This window comes from Scyliorhinus canicula, chromosome 16, assembly GCF_902713615.1.
Source record: "Scyliorhinus canicula chromosome 16, sScyCan1.1, whole genome shotgun sequence".
Taxonomy (NCBI): domain Eukaryota; kingdom Metazoa; phylum Chordata; class Chondrichthyes; order Carcharhiniformes; family Scyliorhinidae; genus Scyliorhinus; species Scyliorhinus canicula.
In genome coordinates this window covers 28,362,821-28,383,892 of record NC_052161.1, presented here as the reverse complement: position 1 = coordinate 28,383,892, position 21,072 = coordinate 28,362,821, and the positions used below count along the sequence as shown (strand labels likewise).

Sequence of the window (21,072 nt, the reverse complement as noted above, 5' to 3'; positions counted from 1 at the left end):
TACCGAAAATAGACATGTTGCCCAAGTTGGAATGAACTAACAGTTACACTATCGACCAATTTAAGATAATCAGCTGAGAGAACATTTACACTTGCTAGAGGTGACATCTATTCATATACAGGGACCCATTCTCTGCAACAAGAAGGATTATGTTCAAGCCTTGTGCCTTTTTGGAATTACTCAGGAGTTTGGGGAGCCAATAGTTCCCAGTTGCTTTTTCCATGGCAATTCAGCAAATCAGTGTCGGCTGGCCAACCAATCAGCACCCGTTCTTCCTGTAGTACAAATTGTTGCGATTTGTTTGTTTGCAATTTGGCATTCTTGCTTTTGTCTAGATGAGTGGACAACAACGGGTGCGATTCTCCCAAAAAATGACTCTGTGTAATTTTGGGCGAGTTGAGCAGAATGTTTCCCGCTTGCTTTTTGGATGAAGTCCAGACCTGTAGTCACCCACATTTAATCATTTTTTGGGGGCTTGGGGAGTTTCTCACTGGTCAAGCCCACATATAGAAGTTTTTTTCTACAGCGGCGAACTAAACTCGCTGGCTAGACCGGTTCCTCAGAGATTGGGATGCTTATTGAAAGGGTGCCTCGATCTCTAAGTGAGCTTGTGGATCCCCCACACCGCCATCCACAGACAATGTGACCCGCTGTAGACATGGGCATCACCCCCTCCCCAACTGAGCACACCTGCTATGGCGTCGCTGAGGCTCTCCCCCGTACCCTCCCCCACCGCTAGGGCCTCATTTCAGAAAACCCCCACCACCCTCAATCTTCATGACCCTCCTTCTCACCCCCTCAATTCATGTACATCCTCCCCCCCTCCCCTCCAGGCCCTGATCTTTGGCAGTGCCACCCTGGCAAAGCCAACCTGACACCCAGGCACTGCCCCTGACTGGCAGTGCCGATCCAGGGCACTCCACTAGCCTCAGAGACCCCCAGAGTGGGCAACATACCTGGTCTCCACACTAATCGGCACCCAGGTGAGGCCTCGCCGGTGCAGTTGGTGACTCCCAGAAGCCGGGAGAATACAGCCTCAACAACCCGTGCATACTTAAATGAGCAGATCATGCCCAGCAGGATGTGATCTGGATTGTATTGGGCACCGTGTGTCGGGTGACTGGTGCAGTTTTGTGCCCAGCGCAAAGACCATTTTGGGCCCCTCATGCAATGCTCCTGGCAGAACTGGATCGGCGCCAGGTGCAATCTGGTGGAAAAATCATGCCCGACATGTATGCCTTTTCAGTAATATTCAATTCTGTACTTCCAAACAATATATACTTTGTACCATATTCTAAAGTATATGCAGGGAGTTGGGGTTGGATGGTGTTGAGACAGCATCATGGGCATGAGTTTCTGTAGATGGCAGGACATACTGAGACAATAATTAGCATGAGACAATAATCAGCAAAGTATACGGAATCTTTGACTTCATAAATGGAAGTATTGAGTATAAAAGCAGAAAGGCAATGCTGAATCTTGTATAAAGCTCTGATTATGCTCAACTAAAATATTGCCTCTGCCTTTGATCACCGAGTGTGGAGGCGATTTACCAAAACGGTTTAACTACAAGGTTAGGTCAGAGGAGCAGGGATTGTTTGCAAAGGAAAAATTTAATAAAGGTGTACAAGATTATTACAGCTTTTAAATAAGGCAGAGAAAGGACTATCCCGTCAGCAGATGGTTCAATGTCTGGGAGGCATGTAATTAAGATTTTAGGCAAGAGATGCAGGGTTGCAGGTTGGGGCAGGGGCAGCGTGCTTCTGAGAGGAAGAACTTCTCAGATCATAAGGAATAGGAGCAGGATTCGGTTTCTCAAGCCAGCTCCGCCATTTAATAACCTCATATTGATCTGCCTTCCCCCATAACCCTTGACTTTTTAAATGCAGTGTGTGATATTGACCTGGATCTTGCTGCTTACGAGGGTAGTGGAAGAAGAGATAATCAAAAGGAAATTGGTTAGGCACTTGTGGGAAATAAACTTCCAGGGCTATGGGGTAGAGCAGAATAAAGCGGCTAGAGAGCCTGGATGGACTTAATGGGCCAAATGCTGTCCTCCTGTGCCACAATGAATCTGACTCTACTGAAATGAACGCAAAATTTTAAATATATTAGACTATACATGAGGAAAGCACCATTCCTAAGAATCACTGCCAATAAGTTGCATGTCTTAGATTCACACTCAAATAATTCATTCTTTCTCTTTTTTGAATCATGTGTACCAAAGGCTGCAATGGGTGGACGTGTCCGTCTCGTGGTAACAGGAGCTGCTCCTATCTCTCCTTCTGTTCTGACATTCCTTCGAGCGGCACTGGGTTGTCAAGTGAGTATAGATTCTAGACTGATTATGCTTTCTTATCCATCTGCTCTCACTTCAGATTTTAATTCGGTATTGCAAACTGTTTTAATTATTTGTAGGTTTGCCTTTAAAAACAAAATGAGTGCAAACTGTGTTTCTGAAAATGTCTGAGGCGGAAGGAGGCCTAAAAAGTGTGGTTTTCTGAGTACATAAATCTGTGATGCTTTCTCAAATAATGGTAAATTAGTTTGTGTTACTTCAAAACACCTGGTAAGCTGGGATCTAGTTGTTTGTTTTTTCTTGTCTAGATTTTTGAAGCATATGGACAAACTGAATGCACTGCTGGATGCACCATCTCAATGGTTGGGGATTCTACTGCAGGTAATCCAATTTGCAGACCGCCCCGCTCCCACCCAGTCTCCGCTCGAAGAATCTAAGTATCAATTGATATTCGCTTTAAATCTTGATCCAGATCAACGTTATCTGTCTCGTGGTGCTGATTTTAGAATTGGGCTATGAGTAAATGAACCTCTTAATTCACTAACTGTTTTGAACTTTATTCTGTGGCTCTGTTAAGATAATGGAAACCATCCTAGAGAAACTGACTGCCAGAGTTGAAAAAACATGAAATGTAGATAAGGACATGGGGCTGGAGGAGACTGTGGATTTAAAGGGAAAAACTGTTGAGCTTTAAGGATTTTTGAAATCCATACACTGAGACACAGGCAACATAAGAAGAGTAGGCAATTCAACCCCTCAAGCCTGTGCTGTCATTCAATGAGATCAAGGCCAATCTGTGACCTAATTCCATAGAAGTGGCTTTGCCCTGTATTCCTTTTGGCGAACAAAAATCAACCATCCCATTTTAAAACAAACTAATATTTGTTATGTTCTTGTACAGAGACAATTACTGAGTCAGCGTACTAAAGAGCATTTAGCTCAAGACTAGTTAATTTTATTATAGAATAATAAACTGATGGTAAGAAATTAATGCTATCAAACTGGAACTAATACAAACACGACTGACCACGATGGTTTCTCCTCCAGACTTACTCCAGTGTCACATGCTAATACTTGCCTGACACCTACTGGTCGGAGGCTATACATATTTACACATACACTTGTTTATGCATATCACTACAGTATTGTTGAATGTTTGTAATAGGTGGGATTTTCTTTTTTGTGTAAGGTAAGATGCAAGTGCCGGTCTGGGTGAGCTGCCATTTGTGTAAAGTGGAGACATGAATTGGCCAATGCAGGGGGAAAGATGGTTGGGGGAAGAATCCAATTTGGTGATGGTTGGATGAGAGTTTTAGTGGAAATTGAGGACTGAAGTCACGATAATTATTTCAGAGTTGAAAATGGGTTTTGGAGCTTCAGATGTGGAATTTGTTTCAACCAAGCAATGAGACTGCATAATAAAAGCAAAATATACAGATGTTTGGAAACTGAAATAAAAACAGAAAATGCTGGAATAATTCTGCTCTGGTTACATCTGGAGAGAGAAGTGTGAACATTTCAAGTCCAATAGAAAGATGATGTGCTGTGTGCTGTTGAAAGGGGAAGGAGGGAAAATATAGGGGCAAGTCGACCAAAATAGGTCAGGGGACAGGTTGGAGTGTAGGAGAGATTGAATGACAAAGGGAGGAGTACTGATAATAGGTTAGCTGTACTGGCCTTGCTAAATTGTCCCTTGGCATCCACGGTTAGGTGGAGTTACAGGGATAGCACGGACGAGTGGCCCTGGGTAGGATGCATTTTGGAGGGTCTGACCCGATGGGCCGAATGGTTTCTTTGTAAGGATTCTATAATGATGAAATCTTCAGATCAGAGAGGAGGTTAAAGCAGAATGTAGGTCAGCACTGTCTGAAAGCAAAGTAACAGAATGTGTTCATAGCATAAAAATGGATCCATACTGTCAGAAAGCAAAACATGAGAGCAAGGTAGGGCTGATTTGTGGGGAGGTGGGGTTCGGTCGTGTTGGAATTCTAAATGGTGGACAAAGTTCATGGTCAAAAGTTGTTGAACTCAAATGTGGAATCCAGAAGTTTATAAAGTGCTTAATTGGAAGATGAGATGCTGCTCCTCCAGCTGGCGTTAAGCTTCACTGGAGCAGGTAAAGGACAGCAATTTGAGGAGGAGAGCAAAATGGTGAATTGAAATGGCAAGGATAGGAAGGTTGGAGGTCAAACTTGAGGACTGAGTGAAGACTGTGTGACGACTTTGCAGAACGCCTGTGTTTGGTCTCCCCAATGTAGAGACCACATTGTGAGCAGCGAATATAGTAGACTAAATTGAAAGAAGTGCAAGTGCTTCACCTGGAAGGAGTGTTTAAGGCTTTGATGGTGAGGAGGGAGGATCTTAAAGGGCAGGTGTTACACCTTCTGCAATTAGCGGGTGAGGGGGATGAGGTGTTGGAGTGGACCTGGTGTCATAAAGAGAATGGTCCCTTCAGAATGCTGACAGAGGTTGTGAGGGGACAATACCATGACGATTACCGTGCTAGAGTTGGTGGTAATGGTGACAGCTGATACTTTGAAGATGGAGGCTTGTAGGGTGGAAATGAGAAGGGAACACCGTCATCCTTCTGGGAGGGAGGGGAAGGGGTGAAGGCAGAAGTGTGGGAAATTGGTCGGACAGTGTTGAGTCTTGCGCATCACACTGGGGAAGAATCCTTGACTGAGGAAAAAGGAAGACCTATCAGAGGCACCATTGTGGAAGGTAGCATCATTGGAGGAGGTGCAATGCAGAGGGAGAAAATGGGAGAAAGGGTCTGAAGAGGTTTACTCAAGGTAGCTGTGGGAGTCAATGAGCCTGTAATGAATATTGGGTAGATAGTCTGTCACCAGAAATGGAGATAGATAAATCAAGAAAAGAAAGGGCATTGTCAGAGATGGACCAAGTACAAGAGTGGTAGAATTTGGAGATCATGAAGTAGCACTGATTGTCATCGATGTGACAAGAAAAGTTGCAGGAGGAGTCCCGAATAGGACCGGAACAAGGAGGTTATGTCCATAGCCAACAACCTTTTTATCTAGAGAAAGTGAGACAAGTGGAGGGAGAAATTGTTCAATGAGCAGATAAGTTCAGCCAGGTGGAGGAGTGTGGTGGTGCATGTGGATTGTTTGGGCCTCCATTCAAGGAAAAAGCCAAGAGTTCTGGTGGGGTATGGAGGTGTAGAAGGATTGGACATCCATAGTGAAGAGGTGGTGGTGAGGGCCAGGGAACTGGAAATAGTTGAAATAACTTAGGGTGCCAGAAGAATCGCAAAAGAAAGAAATAAGTTCAGTAGGGAAGGAACAGGTTGATGTGATGGTCTGCCAGGACATTCCTGTTTGTGGATTTTGGGAAGGAAGTAGAAATGGGGCCTGCGGGGTTGGGGGACTGAGGTTAGAGACTGGAATGAAGGTCTCTGGAGAAGGTGAGGTCAATGATAGTCCTGGAAACAATGGCTTGATGTTCGGTGATGGGGTCATGATCCATGAGGCAGGAAGAAGTGTCTTGAGTGTTGGTGCTCAGCCGCTGCAATGAGACTGCTTATTGGTTATGGTTGAGTAGTCATTTGGGAAGGTGAACAGGATCTGAAGCTAAGGGAGAAATTTCTGGTGGCAACAGATTATGACTGTGAATTTTCCAAAATTGAGTTGTAATAAGATTATTAAGAATGTAATGCGTGACAGCAGTGATAAAATCCCTTGCAGTCATGTGAAGAAAAACTGAGTATTGAAACCATTCATATGAAAGCTGACTCCATGCTATTGCTACATTTGCCACGGGGCAACCTATAGGAGAGAAAAAGAACCCCTAGATGGAATTTGAGGCTATCAGAGGTGATTAAGGCAGAGAAATCTGAACCATTGTAGGAGATGGAAATTGAGACGGGTTGAATTGGAACCACAATTTGGTTCAAGAACAAAGTAGCTATTGCTGTGACACCTCTCGCTTTCTCAATGGAGAAAATTGACAAATGTTGCACCAATGTGCATTTTAAGAATTGCCTAGGTTGCAATTACAAACACCCAACAAGATTGATTGACTTCAGAGGGTTATTACAATTATTTTCAGCTTTTAAGTTTTGAGACTACACATAGAAACTTTATACACCTTTAATAGTTGTATAAAAACATTCAACATCCTGATTTGCACACCACCATGATTTCTAGGAATGGGTACCATATTCTTATATTCCATACCCCTAGGCAAGCAATTGGACGATCTTTTCTGGTAATCTGTGCTTTCAGGACAAATGTATAGTGAATATTGACAGATCCAAATACAAACCCACGAAAGTGGCCTGACCCGTTTTCCTTGTGCATCTTTGAGGAGATATGTTGATGAAATTGTCAGTCTGGAGTACTGACCCAAGCTGTCTCATGTACTTTTCCTTCTAGGCCATGTTGGTGCACCAATTCCCTGCAATATTGTGAAATTAGTTGATGTTGAAGACATGAATTACTTTGCTGCTAATGGAGAGGGAGAGGTAATGAAAAATGGAGCACACCATGTTTGTATGCTGAAATACAGATATTAAAATTGAGCAGACCATGTTTGTATGCTGAAATACAGATATTTGATGATGCCTTGTGGGCTTTTCTATTCTAGGTCTGCATCAAAGGCTCAAACGTGTTCCGAGGTTACCTGAAAGACCCAGAAAGGACAGCTGAAACTATAGACGCAGATGGATGGCTCCACACAGGGGACATTGGAAAATGGCTGTTTGTAAGTTTTTATTTCCTTCTGTGTAACTTCACAAAACAAGGTTACTTACTGGATGCCATTGTAATCTAATCCCAGGCTTGTTTAACTAGTGTGTCACAACCCAAAAAGGTAATACACAAATTTCTAAAAACGATTGGGGTTGCACACTTTCAGATCTATTCCCATTTCTGCTGAAAATTATTGGTTACACAAACTCTGCGGTAAGGATGTCATCCAAGGATCTCAATGTTGAACCAACGATCTAAGTACCTGTTTAGCCCTTTTCATTCCTCTCCCCTCTTCAGAATATTGCCCAAATGATCAATTATGCAGCCTCAATTGCTTCCGGAAGACTCCTTTATGAATGTTATCTTGTCATGTTGCTGTGCTAATTCAATCTGTAATTTGCTGTGGACTTAAATGCTGGAAATTGTACAGTGCATGGTTACTAAGACTAAATTTCCCAAATACCAACCACATGCATGGAAGGCCCACTGAAATATCTTTTTTACAGAGTGTTGCTGCTCCATGCAGAAATCTTTTGAATAGAGAGTTTGGATTTAAATTCCAAATTTGTCAGCAATTATCACAACTGAATTGGAGAATAGTTGCTGTTACAGCTAATTAGCTCCAAATGCAGAGGAAAAACTTGTTGTTCTCAATTTAATTAATCAATTGCTTATTAATTTTATCTGAAGAGGCTTGTTTAGGCTTGGATAATTAACTGAACCAGTGTCTTTAGCTGCAATGCACCTGTCCAGACTAGTTAAGGCTAATGAATGTTAGAAGATTAGACGGGAAATAATGGGCAAAGGTGATTCAGTTGTTAACAGATGAAAAGGGTTTGCTAATGAGTAAAAGCTCTGACGATTCACATTTTTGCTTTTAATGTTGGTTAGAGAATCTGGGTTTTTCTTGCATGCTTTTAAAAAAAAATTGTTATTAAAGCAATCTCACTTTTGCCTTTTCAGAATGGAACACTGAAAATAATTGACAGGAAGAAGAATATATTTAAACTAGCTCAAGGAGAATATATTGCACCAGAGAGAATTGAGAATATATATATTCGGAGTGCTCCTGTAGCCCAAATCTTTGTGCATGGAGACAGCTTGAAGGTATTATTTAAATCCCTTTTGTTTTACATAGAGTCCTATCACTATTTTCGATATTACAGCTTTGCATATATACCATTAAACAAAGAAATCTACTTAGCCAATGATTTAACTTGTCTAATTTAAATTGTTTGTTTTTTTTCTTTTGGCGAGTTGAACAATTTTGGTATTTTTTTTTTTTTTAAAATAATTTTTATTGAATTTTTCAAAATACAAACATTTTAACCCCCCCTACATTTACATTTCAATTATAACAAAACAAAGTCAAACCCCCCTACTTAACAAGAAAAAGAAAAAAAAAAAAAAAAAATCCCCCCCCCCCCCCCCCCCGCCGGCGAACCGACAGTCAGACCAACTTATCATTTCTAGCAGCGTCCTCGGGCAGGCCTTGCCCGTGCCACCGCCGCTACCGTACTTCCTTCGTCGTTGTCCCCCCCCCCCCCCCCCCCCCCCCCCCCCCTCCCGCCCTCCCCTCCCCTCCCGGGTTGCTGCTGTCATGGCCTCAGTTTCTATCTCTGATCCAAGAGGTCTAGGAAGGGTTGCCATCGCCTGGAAAACCCCTGCACCGACCCTCTCAGGGCGAATTTGATCCTTTCCAGTTGGATGAAGTTTGCCATGTCGTTTAACCAGGTGTTAACACTCGGAGGCCTTTCGTCCCTCCACTGAATCAGGATCCTCCTCCGAGCCACCAAGGACGCAAAGGCTAATATTCCAGCCTCCCTCGCCTCCTGTACCCCCGGTTCCACCCCAACCCCGAAGATCGCAAGTCCCCATCCTGGCTTGACCCTGGACCCCACCACTCTCGACACCGTCCCTGCCACCCCCTTCCAGAACTCCTCCAGTGCCGGACATGCCCAAAACATATGTGCATGATTCGCAGGGCTTCCCGAACATCTAATACACCTGTCTTCACCCCCGAAAAACCGACTCATCCTTGTCCCCGTCATGTGGGCTCTATGCAGTACCTTAAATTGAATGAGACTTAGTCTCGCACATGACGACGACGAGTTGACCCTCTCCAGGGCGTCTGCCCATGTCCCGTCCTCTATCTGTTCCCCCAGCTCTAACTCCCACTTATCTTTCAGCTCCTCTACTGGTACCTCCTCCACCTCCTGCATAATCTTATAGATGTCCGAGATCTTCCCCTCCCCGACCCAGACCCCTGATAGCACCCTATCACTCACCCCCCTGTCGGGGAGCGCGGGGAACCCCGCTACCTGTCGTCTGGCAAATGCCTTCACTTGGAGGTACCTGAACGTGTTCCCCGGGGGGAGCCCAAATTTCTCCTCCAGCTCTCCCAGGCTCGCAAACCTCCCCTCTATAAACAAGTCCCTCAGTTGTCTAATACCCGCCCTCTGCCAGCTCTGGAATCCCCCTCCTGTGTTTCCCGGCGCAAATCTGTGGTTCCCTCTTAGTGGTGCCCCTATCAGACCTCCCACTTCCCCCCTGTGTCGCCTCCACTGCCCCCAGATCTTGAGGGTGGCCGCCACCACCGGGCTCGTGGTATACCTCGTGGGAGGGAGCGGCCATGGTGCCGTTACCAGTGCCCCTAAGCTTATGTTGCCGCAGGACGCCCTCTCCATGCGCTTCCAGGCTGCCCCCTCCCCTTCCATCATCCACTTTCGTACCATCGATGTATTTGCCGCCCAGTAATATCCTGAAAGGTTGGGTAACGCCAGCCCTCCACTATCCCTACTCCGCTCCAAAAAGACCCTTCTAACTCTCGGGGTGCCATGTGCCCACACATACCCCATGATACTACTCGTTACCTTCTTGAAAAAGGCCCTGGGGCAATTTTGGTATTTTAACAGTAGGTTGCTGCATAGGCTTTTGGAAAGGATTTATTTTCACTTTGACTGAATTAATTATCTTGTACCCTTTTACTTCCCCCTTCCAGTCTCATTTAATAGCCATTGTTGTGCCTGACCCAGAGGTACTTCCAGAATTTACTGCAAGTAAAGGATTTGAAGGCTCCTACCAAGCACAATGCAAGAATCCAGTACGTTTTTTTTTAGTTTCTTATTGTAGCTCTCAAGATTTTATACCAGCAAGAGAACTTGCAACCCCCTCATATATGGTTTTGCACTGAGTGCTGAATTTGGTGCATTTGAGTGCGATAGTGAGAGTTTGGTGACTGAGGAGGGAGTAAGGTTCATCTTTCATTTCATTTCCTCAAAGAGCGAGAAGGGAGCCAGGTGTTTAAAGAGAGTGCAGCTGACTGGGAGCAGAGTCGGAGGGCGGAGGTCCAATTGGTCCACAGGGCAGCTATATTCAGTAAGGTAAGAGGGGATGGAGGCTAGGGCAGTTGCATGCTCCTCCTGTAGAATGTGGGTGGTGAGGGATACCACCGGTGTCCCCGCTGACTATACCTGCGGGAAGTGCACCCAACTCCAGCTCCTCTGAGACCATGTTAGGGAACTGGAGCTGGATGAACTTCGGATCATCCGGGAGGCAGAGGGGGTTATAGAGAAGAGTTACAGGGAGGTAACCACACCCAAGGTACAGGACAAGAGTAGCTGGGTTACAGTCAGGGGAAAGAAAACAAAAAGGCAGACAGTGCAGGGATCCCTCGTGGCCGTTCCCCTTCAAAACAAGTATACCGTTTTGGATGCTGGTGGCGGGGGATGATCTACCGGGGGAAAGCCCTAGCGGCCAGGTCTCTGGCACTGAGTCTGGCTCTGGGACTCAGAAGGGAAGGGGGAGAATAGAAAAGCAATAGTAATAGGAGATTCAATGGTTAGGGGAATAGATAGGACATTCTGTGGTCGCGAGCGTGACTCCCGGAAGGCATGTTGACTCCCGGGTGCCAGGGATGTCTCGGATCGTGTCTTCAGGATTCTGAAGGGGGAGGGTGAGCAGTCAGAAGTCATGGTGCACATTGGTACCAACGACGTAGGTAGGAAAAGGGGTGAGGAGGTAATAAACAAGTTTAGGGAGTTAGGCTGGAAGTTAAAGGCCAGGACAGGCAGAGTTGTCATCTCTGGTTTGTTGCCGGTGCCACGTGATAGCAAGGCTAGGAATAGGGAGAGAGTGCAGTTGAACACGTGGCTGCAGGAATGGTGTAGGAGGGAGGGCTTCAGGTATTTGGATAATTGGAGTGCATTCTGGGGAAGGTGGGACCTGTACAAGCAGGACGGGTTGCATCTGAACCAGAGGGGCACCAATATCCTGGGAGGGAGGTTTTCTAGTACTCTTCGGGAAGGTTTAAACTAATTTGGCAGGGGAATGGGAACCGGATTTGTAGTCCAGCAAATAAGGTAGCCGATATTCAGGTCGCCAAAGCACGTAGTGAGGCAGTGGGGAAGGGAACACTGACAAAGGAGAGTACTTGCAGGCACGGAGATGGGTTGAAGTGTGTATTCTTCAAAGCAAGAAGCATCAGGAATAAGGTGGGTGAACTTAAGGCATGGATCAGTACTTGGGGCTACGATGTGGTGGCCATCACGGAAACTTGGATAGAAGAGGGGCAGAAATGGTTGTTGGAGGTCACTGGTTATAGATGTTTCAATAAGATTAGGGAGGGTGGTAAAAGAGGTGTGGGGGGGGGGGGGGGTGGCATTGTTAATTAGAGATAGTATAACAGCTGCAGAAAGGCAGTTCGAGGAGGATCTGCCTACTGAGGAAGTATGAAATGGAGTTGAAGTCAGAAATAGGAAAGGAGCAGTCACCTTGTTGGGAGTTTTCTATAGGCCCCCCAATAGCAGCAGAGATGTGGAGGAACAGATTGGGAAACAGATTTTGGAAAGGTGCAGAAGTCACAGGGTAGTAGTCATGGGTGACTTCAACTTCCCAAACATTGAGTGGAAACTCTTTAGATCAAATAGTTTGGATGGGGTGGTGTTTGTGCAGTGTGTCCAGGAAGCTTTTCTAACACAGTATGTAGATTGTCCGACCAGAGGGGAGGCCATAGTGGATTTGGTACTTGGTAATGAACCAGGGCAAGTGATAGATTTGTTAGTGGGGGAGCATTTTGGAGGTAGTGACCACAATTCACTGCACTGCCTGTGGAAGTAGTTGAGTCGGAAATATTAGGGACCTTCAAGCGGCAATTGGATAGGTGCATGGATTACGGTAGAATGATGGAGTGTAGATTAATTTGTTCTTAAGGGCAGCACGGTAGCATTGTGGATAGCACAATTGCTTCACAGTTCCAGGGTCCCAGATTCGATTCCGGCTTGGGTCACTGTCTGTGCGGAGTCTGCACTTCCTCCCCATGTGTGTGTGGGTTTCCCCCGGGTGCTCCGGTTTCCTCCCACAGTCCAAGATGTGCAGGTTAGGTGGATTGGCCATGATAAATTGCCCTTAGTGTTGGGTGGAGTTACTGGGTTATGGGGATAGGGTGGATGTGTTGACCTTGGGTAGGGTGCTCTTTCCAAGAGCAGGTGCAGACTCGATGGGCCAAATGGCCTCCTTCTGCACTGTAAATTCTATGATAATCTATGATTAATCTAGGGCAAAGATTCGGCACAACATCGTGGGCCGAAGGGCCTGTTCTGTGCTGTATTTTTCTATGTTCTATAGTGTTTCTAGGTTTGAATCAACTGATGGTAGATTTAAGTTGAGTTATTAAGTTCTGATATTCCACATATTGCTGAAGTAATAGCTGTCATTTCTATTGCAGAGGGGGTACAATTGTATTTACTCCTATTCCCTTGTCAGAAGAACAGTCTAATCAATGGAATTGGGAGATTGCAGGAGAGTGATTCATTAGTTTGAATTAGATTAGTTTTCACAAGGTATTTTTTTTGTTTACAACCCTGATGGTTAATAGGCCAACTTGCCTCGTTACTCATCTCTTTTGCAGGATATTGAGTAAACTGTCGGTGCTGCTTAAGAAATAAAATATAAATTCTCTCCCCCATGAAAGAATCCAGAGCTTAATGAAATAAGAGTTGAACTACCTGGTTTGTTCCAATATATTTGATTCACTTTTGCCAATGTACAAAGAAGTATCAAAGCTTGTAATGGTCTTCATTTTTTTTCCATCCATTTTTAGGAAGTAAAGAAGGTTATTCTAGAAGACATGGTTAAACTGGGAAAAGAAGCTGGACTAAAATCGTTCGAACAGGTACATAAGGTCCAAAATAGTTACTGCAGGAAAACACAGCACTATAAACGTCACTGAACTATTTGAATCACGTTACAATAATTAATCCCCTCTCTGATTCTATTACATCTCTGTCAGTCACTGAAATATTACTGGCTTTTTTAAAAAAAATGCACGATGTTTCAAGTGGATCAAGACCTTTCTTTCCTGTCTGTGATTTTCAAATTCAGAGCCAGGTAAATATAAACACAAACCTGCAACTGTTTTTAATATATAATATCATCTTGCTGGAACATTGTAGCCGTGCGCCAGTCACTGCATTATAAATGCGTGTCCAGTGCTCTCCTTTCGTCAGTTAAATCCAGGTTTACTTTTGGCCAAAATATCTAAGTATCCAACCTATAACCCCGCCTCCCCCCCCACCCCGTTAAAAAAAAGGCTCACTATTGTAATCTCCAGGCCTGATGCATTGCATTTCCCCCCCAATGTCCCTAACAATTTATCACACTGGCAGCACCAAGTATGCTGTGCTTTCTTCTGCCTCGCTCCACATTTGACTGATAGTACACATCCATGTCCTAGGTTAAGTGGCTGCGTTGGTTTCCTTACAGGGGTTGAAGGCATCTGGCCTTGACTGTTACAAACGGACAAAGGCAGCTGACACTACCCACAATCTATTATATGCAACAGAGCAATCCATCTACTTTGTGTGAATGTGGACAGGAAGAACTGGTTGGTGATCCACACTACATTCAATTTGAGAGTGCTTCTTTAAGCAGGGTCCCATACTGCTCTCAGGGCAGATCTTAGTTAACTTAGTTGAAAAGCATTTAAATTAGTTAAAACAAATGGTTTGTGTCTCTTCTAAATTCTGCGTTTATAACAGGATTAGGACAGTCAGCCCCTCTAACATTTTCCACCATTGAATTAGATCATAAGAACATAAGAACATAAGAACTAGGAGCAGGAGTAGGCCATCTGGCCCCTCGAGCCTGCTCCGCCATTCAATGAGATCATGGCTGATCTTTTGTGGACTCAGCTCCACTTTCCGGCCCGAACACCATAACCCTTAATCCCTTTATTCTTCAAAAAACTATCTATCTTTATCTTAAAAACATGTAATGAAGGAGCCTCAACTGCTTCACTGGGCAAGGAATTCCATAGATTCACAACCCTTTGGGTGAAGAAGTTCCTCCTAAACTCAGTTCTAAATCTATTTCCCCTTATTTTGAGGCTATGCCCCCTAGTTCTGCTGTCACCCGCCAGTGGAAACAACCTGCCTGCATCTATCCTATCTATTCCCTTCATAATTTTAAATGTTTCTATAAGATCCCCCCTCATCCTTCTAAATTCCAACGAGTACAGTCCCAGTCTACTCAACCTCTCCTCATAATCCAACCCCTTCAGCTCTGGGATTAACCTAGTGAATCTCCTCTGCACACCCTCCAGCGCCAGTACGTCCTTTCTCAAGTAAGGAGACCAAAACTGAACACAATACTCCAGGTGTGGCCTCACTAACACCTTATACAATTGCAACACAACCTCCCTAGTCTTAAACTCCATCCCTCTAGCAATGAAGGACAAAATTCCATTTGCCTTCTTAATCACCTGTTGCACCTGTAAACCAACCTTCTGTGACTCATGCACTAGCACACCCAAGTCTCTCTGCACAGCAGCATGCTTTAATATTTTATCGTTTAAATAATAATCCCGTTTGCTGTTATTCCTACCAAAATGGATAACCTCACATTTGTCAACATTGTATTCCATTTGCCAGACCCTAGCCCATTCACTTAACCTATCCAAATCCCTCTGCAGACTTCCAGTATCCTCTGCACTTTTCGCTTTACCACGCATCTTAGTGTCATCCGCAAACTTGGACACATTGCCCTTGGTCCCCAACTCCAAATCATCTATGTAAATTGTGAACAATTGTGGGCCCAACACGGATCCCTGAGGGACACCACTAGCTACTGATTGCCAACCAGAGAAACACCCATTAATCCCCACTCTTTGCTTTCTATTAATTAACCAATCCTCTATCCATGCTACTACTTTACCCTTAATGCCATGCATCTTTATCTTATGCAGCAACCTTTTGTGTGGCACCACATCCATCGGCTCCCCGTTATCTACTGCACTGGTAATGTCCTCAAAAAATTCCACTAAATTAGTTGGCATGACCTGCCCTTTATGAACCCATGCTGCGTCTGCCCAATGGGACAATTTCTATCCAGATGCCACGCTATTTCTTCCATGATGATAGATTCCAGCATCTTCCCTACTACTGAAGTTAAGCTCACTGGCCTATAATTTCCTGCTTTCTGCCTACCACCTTTTTTAAACAGCGGTGTCACGTTTGCTAATTTCCAATCCACCGGGACCACCCCAGAGTCTAGTGAATTTCGGTAAATTATCACTAGTGCATCTGCAATTTCCCTAGCCATCTCTTTTAGCACTCTGGGATGCATTCCATCAGGGCCAGGAGACTTGTCTACCTTTAGCCCCATTAGCTTGCCCATCACTACCTCCTTAGTGATAACAATCCTCTCAAGGTCCTCACCTGTCATAGCCTCATTTCTATCAGTCGCTGGCATGTTATTTGTGTCTTCCACTGTGAAGACCGACCCAAAAAACCTGTTCAGTTCCTCAGCCATTTCCTAATTTCCCATTATTAAAACTCCCTTCTCATCCTCTAAAGGACCAATATTTACCTTAGCCACTCTTTTTTGTCTTATATATTTGTAAAAACTTTTACTGTCTGTTTTTATATTCTGAGCAAGTTTACTCTCATACTCTATCTTACTCTTCTTTATAGCTTTTTTAGTAGCTTTCTGTTGCCCCCTAAAGATTTCCCAGTCCTCTAATCTCCCAGCAATCTTTGCCACTTTATATGCTTTTTCCTTCAATTTGATACTCTCCCTTATTTCCTTAGATATCCACGGTCGATTTTCCCTCTTTCTACCGTCCTTCCTTTTTGTTGGTATAAACCTTTGCTGAGCACTGTGAAAAATCGCTTGGAAGGTTCTCCACTGCTCCTCAACTGTTCCACCATAAAGTCTTAGCTCCCAGTCTACCTTAGCTAGTTCTTCTCTCATCCCCTTGTAATCTCCTTTGTTTAAACACAAAACACTAGTATTTGATTTTACTTTCTCACCCTCCATCTGTATTTTAAATTCCACCATATTGTGATCGCTCCTTCCGAGAGGATCCCTAACTATGAGATCATGAATCAATCCTGTCTCATTACACATTACACATCCCGTTTCTTTACCTATATCGTTGGTGCCTATGTGCACCACGACAGCTGGTTGTGCACCATTCCCCCCCCCCCCCCCCCCCCCCCCCCCCCCCCCCAGAATGTCCTGCAGCCGCTCTGAGACATCCTTGACCCTTGCACCAGGGAGGCAACATACCATCCTGGAGTCTCGATTGTGTCCACAGAACCGCCTATCTATTCCCCTTACAATGTGTCATTACACGGTCCAAGATCTAGGACCGCTTGTTCCCTCGTAGGTTCCATTACATACTGTTCTAGGAAACTATCGCGGATACATTCTATAAACTCCTCCTCAAGGTTGCCTTGACCGACCTGGTTAAACCAATCGACATGTAGATTAAAATCCCCCATGATAACTGCTGTACCATTTCTACATGCATCAGTTATTTCTTTGTTTATTGCCTGCCCCACCATAACGTTACTATTTGGTGGCCGATAGACTACTCCTATCAGTGACTTTTTCGCCTTACTATTCCTGATTTCCACCCAAATGGATTCAACCTTATCCTCCATAGCACCGATGTCATCCTTAAATAACAGAGCAACACCACCTCCCTTACCATCCACTCTGTCCTTCCGAATAGTTTGATACCCTCGGATATTTAACTCCCAGTCGTGACCATCCTTTAACCATGTTTCAGTAATGGCCACTAAATCATAGTAATTTACGATGATTTGTGCCAGCAACTCATTTACTTTATTCCGAATACTACGAGCATTCAGGTAAAGTACACTTATGTTGGTTTTTTTACCTCTGTTTTGAATCTTAACATCTCCAGTTTTATTCCTTTTGTTATTACTGGGCCTATTCACTGAGCTCCCCTCAGTCACTGTACCTTGTACTGTCGCCCTTTTAGATTTTTGACTGTCTTCTCTGCCTTGCACTTTTCCCCTTACTTTCTTTTGCTTCTGTCACTGTTTTATTACCTTCCAACTTCCTGCATCGGTTCCCATCCCCCTGCCACATTAGTTTAAACCCTCCCCAACAGCTCTAGAAAACACCCCCCCAGGACATCGGTTCCAGTCCTGCCCAGGTGCAGACCGTCCGGTTTGTACTGGTCCCACCTCCCCCAGAACCGGTCCCAATGCCCCAGGAATTTGAATCCCTCCCTCTTGCACCATCGAGCCACGCATTCATCCTATCTATTCTGACATTCCTACTCTGACTAGCTCGTGGCACTGGTAGCAATCCCGAGATTACTACCTTTGAGGTCCTACTTTTTAGTTTAACTCCTAACTCCCTGAATTCCGCTTGTAGGACCTCATCCCGTTTCTTTACCTATATCGTTGGTGCCTATGTGCACCACGACAGCTGGTTGTGCACCATTCCCCCCCCCCCCCCCCCCCCCCCCCCAGAATGTCCTGCAGCCGCTCTGAGACATCCTTGACCCTTGCACCAGGGAGGCAACATACCATCCTGGAGTCTCGATTGCGTCCACAGAACCGCCTATCTATTCCCCTTACAATCGAGTCCCCTATCACTATAGCCCTGCCATTTTTCTTCCTGCCCTGCTGTGCAGCAGAGCCAGACATGGTGCCATGAATCTGGCCTCTGCTGTCTTCCCCTGGTGAGCCATCTTCCTCAACAGTATCCAAAGCGGTATATCTGTTTTGCAGGGAGATGACTGCAGGGGACACCTGCACTGCCTTCCTACTCTTGCTCTGTCTTTTGGTCACCCATTTGCCATCTCCCTCAGTAACTTTCACCTGCGGTGTGACCAACTCGCTAAACGTGCTATCCACGACCTCCTCAGCATCGCGGATGCTCCAAAGTGAGTCCATCCGCAGCTCCAGAGCCGTCAAGCGGTCTAACAAGAGCTGCAACTGAACACACTTCTTGCACGTGAAAGAGCCAGGGACAGTGGACGTGTCCCTGAGCTCCCACATCGCACACGAGGAGCATGACACGGGTCTGGGATCTCCTGCCATGTCTTAAATCTTAGGTAAACTTATACAACAACAATTTCAAAATAAAAATAAAGAAATTAGACAATGAAAAGAAAAACTACTTACCAGTCACTTCCCAGGGTTAAAAAGCACCTCCTTACACTCTGCACCAAATTACCTCACTGCACCAAATTACCAAGTTGCAATCCCACTCTGGATGAGTCTCACTCAGGATGTGTCCCCTTGAAAAGTGCGAGCTTACTGAGTGCGCTCTCTATCTGTCTTTTATGCAGACCTCATGGCTGATGTGTACCTTAACTCCATCTATCTATCTTTGGTTAAATCCTTTTAATGTCGTTATCTAATGTAAATCTAACAATCTGATTTTAAACTTAATTGATAGCATTTACTGATTATTGTGGAAGGAAACAGTCTCCAACATTAGATGTGATTCACTGATTAAACAGCACCTGCTAACCAATCCTGATTGTGCCAAGAATTACACTGAAAACCAATTTAAGATTGCCAATCAGGCTTACAGCTTGGCAGTTATGCATGCTGGACGCCACATATAATCACACACACACACACACACACACACACACACACGGCCTTGACCTTTGCAGACAGAAGGAATATGTTCACACTTTCACCTTTTTAAAATAACTAAACTGAAGCCTTGGGAACAGCAATTCCCTGGTTCATCCCCCAGGGCAATGCCTTGCCAAAACAAAAGCTGGTCAATTAACTGTTCTATGCTGCATGCTCCATGGCTACAGCTGGCAATTTCTTGCGCACTATCCTAATGAGTGAAAGACAATAAGCTTTGATAGTACATTTCTCCCATTTCCGCAATACTCAATTTTGTGCTACCAACTGGCTACCATTTGGCTCTATGTCTGCACTACTTATTAGACCACATTCTTGCTATTTTTGTGCTATAACATCATTAATAAATATAGTGAATAGTTGAGCAGCCAGCATAGACCCAAACTGCTTCCTTCCAGGTCAACTAAATACCCATTTGCCTGTTTCATAGAGGTGGCCTGCCATTTGTGGGCAATGAGATCTTCTAGTCCCGCCACTATCAGAGGTTTTGTTGAATGTTCCCCTCGCCACTGAGAAACATGCCTGCGGCAGGACCAAAAGATCCAGCCATGGTGAAGGGCTGGAAAATTCCTGCCATCATGCATGACTCTCTTCCTAAATGGTTCTAGTTTATAGTGTGTTCAATCGCTCCATTTTTTATAATTTCACAGCATTCATCTATGCATTTTGATTTTCGCTAAGAAAAATGTTATTTTGGTACACCTTGCATGCACTCCTTTTATTTTGGCTGTGGTCAAACCTTGGTCTGTTGTATCATGAATGCATATCTGTACTTCCAGCATTTCCTTTTTTGATTGAGCCATTAATGTACCATGTTTCCTAGGTAAGTTGTGATTGCTTGCCTGAACATATTCTTTTAAATTTGTTTAACATGCACAATAAAAAAAAAATTGGATTCCTGAAGAATTTCCCTAGATACCAACTAGTTCAGCATCACTGCCGAAGGATAACTCCCGATTCCAACAAATATGGGAGGTAGTGAACACTTTAAAACCACACCGAGATGTGGGATGTAAACTGCTGTAGATTAAGTGAAGATGTGTTTGCTATACAAAATGAAAATATCCTTTTCAATTACAAGGCTCCAGAATGAACTAACTATTGGTTTCACATTGCTTTTTGAGAGTCAGTGGTAAAAAGTAAAAAGAAACTTCTCAGCATCAAATCTTCTCCAACCCTTTAGGTAAAAGACCTATATCTACATACGGAGATGTTCACTGTTGAAAATGGACTCCTAACTCCAACACTGAAGGCCAAAAGATCAGAACTTGCCAAGTACTTCAAAAAAGAGATTGAGCATCTCTACGAAAACACAACGGCATAATTTATAATACACCAGGAACCCCTGAGACGTGATCCTGTCCATCCTGTGTCAGAGTGGAAGATTCAACCCCAAATTGTATTATCCCAAAGTCATTAAAGCACATTGTTCTCCAATTAGTCTTTTAACTTGGGTTTTTAGAAGGACAAGTTTGTACATGCAACGTTTCAACCTGTTGGCTTAAAATTAAAGGTTTAAGATAATTGTCTGGCAGTGCATGTGCAGTTAGTTGAAGGGGGAGATTATACTGATTGGGGACCCAGCTTACTATTGGAACAATTCCTGCAAAATATAATGATGCCAAGCTTAACTTTTCACTGACTTTTAGTTAAAAGAAAAATCTAGACTAAACTCTCAATTTTTCTCAGATTTAATACAAATTGCCAATGGAGAGGCAGCTTATTTACCATTTAAATCAGTTTGTGCTTCAGTGCAGTCATGAAAGATCTTCCACATGGAACAATTTTAAAATAGTCCCTCGCCCATACGGACCTACAACCACTAACTCCTTGCCTAAACCTTCCACAAGTCTCTGTGATGCAGACATGCCCTAATTCCCAAAGGGAAAGCAGTTGAATCAATAATAATAATCTTTATTGTCACAAGTAGTCTTACATTAACACTGCAATGAAGTTACAGTGAAAAGCCCAACTGAAGGGGGTGGGGTCTGGGCGTTTCCCTGAACTCTAAACTGTGACTGCCCAAAACTCAATCATACTTTTGTGAGCTATGACTTTGATTACGTTTCTCCATCTATGCTCTGGAGCATCAACCGTTCCCACAAGTAAACCGAGCATGTTTTAACAGGCATTTACTCAC

General features: G+C 44.2%; 1 protein-coding gene across 2 annotated transcripts in view; it reads left to right on the top strand.

The window, feature by feature from the left end:
* The window catches only part of acsl5 (acyl-CoA synthetase long chain family member 5), a 62,392-nt gene extending 41,931 nt beyond the window's left edge, over positions 1-20,461 (top strand). Inside the window, exons 14-21 of one of the 2 annotated variants that reach the window (XM_038821539.1) lie at positions 2,228-2,323; positions 2,608-2,680; positions 6,691-6,779; positions 6,902-7,018; positions 7,969-8,112; positions 10,007-10,108; positions 13,106-13,177; positions 20,116-20,461. In XM_038821539.1, coding sequence (XP_038677467.1) covers positions 2,228-2,323; positions 2,608-2,680; positions 6,691-6,779; positions 6,902-7,018; positions 7,969-8,112; positions 10,007-10,108; positions 13,106-13,177; positions 20,116-20,256 — 834 coding nt within the window. In that variant the 3' untranslated portion in view covers positions 20,257-20,461. Of the gene's footprint in view, positions 1-2,227; positions 2,324-2,607; positions 2,681-6,690; positions 6,780-6,901; positions 7,019-7,968; positions 8,113-10,006; positions 10,109-13,105; positions 13,181-20,115 lie in introns of both variants that reach the window. The other variant, XM_038821540.1, reaches the window with a different exon arrangement.
* The last annotated feature ends 611 nt before the right edge of the window (positions 20,462-21,072 follow it).